The 2,901-nt window shown below is 48.7% G+C and overlaps 1 protein-coding gene across 1 annotated transcript in view; it reads right to left on the bottom strand.

The window, feature by feature from the left end:
- Window positions 1–1,240, bottom strand: part of COMMD4 (COMM domain containing 4) — a 39,304-nt gene extending 38,064 nt beyond the window's left edge. Inside the window, exon 1 of the mRNA XM_015571018.1 lies at window positions 1,232–1,240. Coding sequence (XP_015426504.1) covers window positions 1,232–1,240 — 9 coding nt within the window. The remainder of the gene's footprint in view (window positions 1–1,231) is intronic.
- Window positions 1,241–2,901: the final 1,661 nt, after the last annotated feature.

The following is a 2,901-nucleotide window of genomic DNA, read 5'->3' as shown; positions in this document are numbered from 1 at the left end:
AGCAAGAGAAAGAAACTCAGTTACCTACAAGGGAGTACCCATACGACTGTCAGCTGATTTCTCAACAGAAACTTTGCAGGCCAGAAGGGAGTGGCAAGAAATATTCAAAGTGGCCCAAACCGGTTTGGCTCAGTGGATAGAGCGTCAGCCTGTGGACTCAAGGGTCCCGGGTTTGATTCCGGTTGGGGGCATGTACCTTGGTCCCAGGCATATCCCCAGCAGGAGTGTGCAGGAGGCAGCTGATCAATGTTTCTCTCTCACCGATGTTTCTAACTCTCTATCCCTCTTCCTTCCTCTCTGTAAAAAAATCAATAAAATATATTTAAAAAAAAACAAATATTCAAAGTGATGAATAACAAGTACCTATAACCAAGATTACTTTACCCAGCAAAGCTATTATTCAGAATTGAAGGTCAGATAAAGAGCTTCACAGATAAGGAAAAGCTAAAGGAGTTCATCACCACCAAACCAGTATTATATGAAATGTTGAAATGTATCCTTTAAGAAGAGGAAGAAGAAGAAAAAGGTAAAGATACAAATTATGAACAACAAATACACATCTATCAACAAGTGAATCTAAAAGTCAAGTGAATAAATAATCTGATGAACAGAATAAACCGGTGAATATAATAGAATCAGAGGCATAGAAAGGGAGTGGACTGAGTATTCTTGTGGGGGAAAGGGGTGTGGGGGATGCGGGAAGAGACTTGACAAAAATCGTAACCTATGGATGAGGACATGGGGAGTGGGGTAAGGATGGAGGGAGGGGTGGGAACCGGGTGAAGGGGAGCTATGGGGGGAAAAAAGAGGAACAACTGTAATAATCTGAATAATAACGATTTAATTAAAAAAATAAAAATAATAAAATAAAAGAAAATAAAAAATATATTAAAAATAATAAAAAATAACCAGTCTCTTGAGATTATACAAAGGAACTAAAATTAGATTTGCAGATTTAAGCAGGGGAAACTGGGAATGAATAACTAATGTAAATTTGGTAACATGCTACACAGTGCAGTTTCCTGCTACAGTAGAGAGGCCAAGAAACCCAGTAAATGGGTTGAGCACTGGAATATTTGCACACAATAGTCATCCAACATTAATTCAACAGCTAACGGCTCTATGCAACCTTCCTCACATTCCCCCCGGCCTCTGACAAGTCATCCTTTCAACCTATGAGGCCCTCCGCTCTCCCCCAAATAAATTGTGTGGGTGGTAAAATCACCCTCACAAAGTACATGGCTCACACTTCCGCACCTTGGAATGAGCTGTTCCCAAGATGGGGAAAGGTGCCCTGCTAGGGAAGTCACATGAAGTGGTTTTTCTTGAGGCTCAACTTGAGCTTGCAGCTCCGATGACAAAGATGCAGTGGAAAGGACACAGGCAGCCTCTGGAGAACAGCTGATGAGGTAGAGGATGGAGCCCTTGAAGCAAGCTTCGCTGTGCCCTGCCCCCTGAGGGAGGCCTGGTAATCATAAGAGTGACTGCTGAAGGTTTTTCCAAGGGACTCAAGGGCTCAACACCCCCTTCCCAGGAGCCTACCTACCCCCGTCTCACTGCCCAGAGATTTTGGGGCTTGAGAACTGAGTCCCTCTAGAATAGAGGCAGGGGTCCTGGAGGCACAGTGACCAGACTAGGCTAACGCTGGGGTGTCAGATGGGGTGGATACCTCCACTGAGGCAGGAGCCTTCGAGGGAACAGTAGTCAGAATACTCAGGGCTGGTGTCCCTACAGAGATGGCAGTGTACCCATTGAGCTCCCCATCTGCCAGCCGTCCTAGTCCAGTCCAGGACTGCTTCCAGACAAGGAGAAAACAGGAGGAGCTCTGCAACGACTTTCTCTGCTCTGGGGCCCGAGGTTGGGCTGGATGCTCCCCTTTAGGGTGGGGACTGAGGGAACTGCTACAGACATGGCCTGGAGAATAGAGGGCAGAAGCAGGGCCCAGGCCACAGGATATAGTGTGCCCACGGCTTCCTTCATACCCACACTTACTGAAGAAGTACCCAGTTGAGGGAGCCCAGGCCTCAGGGGCATTAGACTAGGCTGGAAGCCTGCCCCATGGGCTAGAGGCACCACTTGTCTTATCAGGGGGCTGTGGGGTCAGAAGAGGCACACTCAGTGAGGTCAGAGTTGGGCCCTGCTCGATTCCTGAGGGAGTTGAGGGACACCCAGCCCATTCACCTCAACCCCTCAATGAGAACAAGGCAGGACAGGAAGCACCTGGAGGTTATCAAAGGTGCTGATAATCACCCGCAGACATAGCCCTGCTCTCCTCTTCCTTCTAGAGTTGTCTTCTCACTCACCTTTCAGGCCTAACTCCTGGCACAAAGCTAGCTGGTTGGGCCCCTCAACCTTTTTACTGAGCCATGGTGCCAAGTAGGGCAGCCAGGAGGCAGAGCCTCACTCAAGCTGGAGCCTTGAGCACCACCCTCCTGATTAAATCAGGGCAAGAGACTCATGATTTGCTTAGCAAGGTCACCTGAGGCAGAAAGCAAGCCCAGCCAGGGCAGGTCTGGGTGAGGCAATAGAGGTAGAGCTGAGCCAGGTGCAGACATTTCGGGTCCTGGCTTCCCACTGGCACAGGGCCCTCAGGACTGGCTCAGGTCTTGACACAGCCCCTTACTTGATGTGACCATCAGCAAGTTCCTGGGCCTCTGCTTCCCCATCTGTAACCTAGTGGGGATGGTCCGTGTTGCTCAAAATATGGTCCCTAAACATCTCAGGATCACTTAAGCAGTTTGATTACAACCCAGATTCCTGGGCTCTGACTAAGCTAGTTCTCAATGGGGCCCTGGAAACCATTTCCCAGGTTTTGTTTGAGAAATCCTGCTTGGGTGCAACCCTGCCCTGAAGCCTTGGACGATTACAGGGGGAACTGTGGGGCCAGAAAGCAACAGTCAA

Source organism: Myotis davidii, unplaced genomic scaffold, assembly GCF_000327345.1.
Source record: "Myotis davidii unplaced genomic scaffold, ASM32734v1 scaffold687, whole genome shotgun sequence".
NCBI classification, from domain to species: domain Eukaryota; kingdom Metazoa; phylum Chordata; class Mammalia; order Chiroptera; family Vespertilionidae; genus Myotis; species Myotis davidii.
The sequence above is the reverse complement of the archived record's forward strand: the minus strand, read 5'-3'. Positions and strand labels throughout refer to the sequence as shown.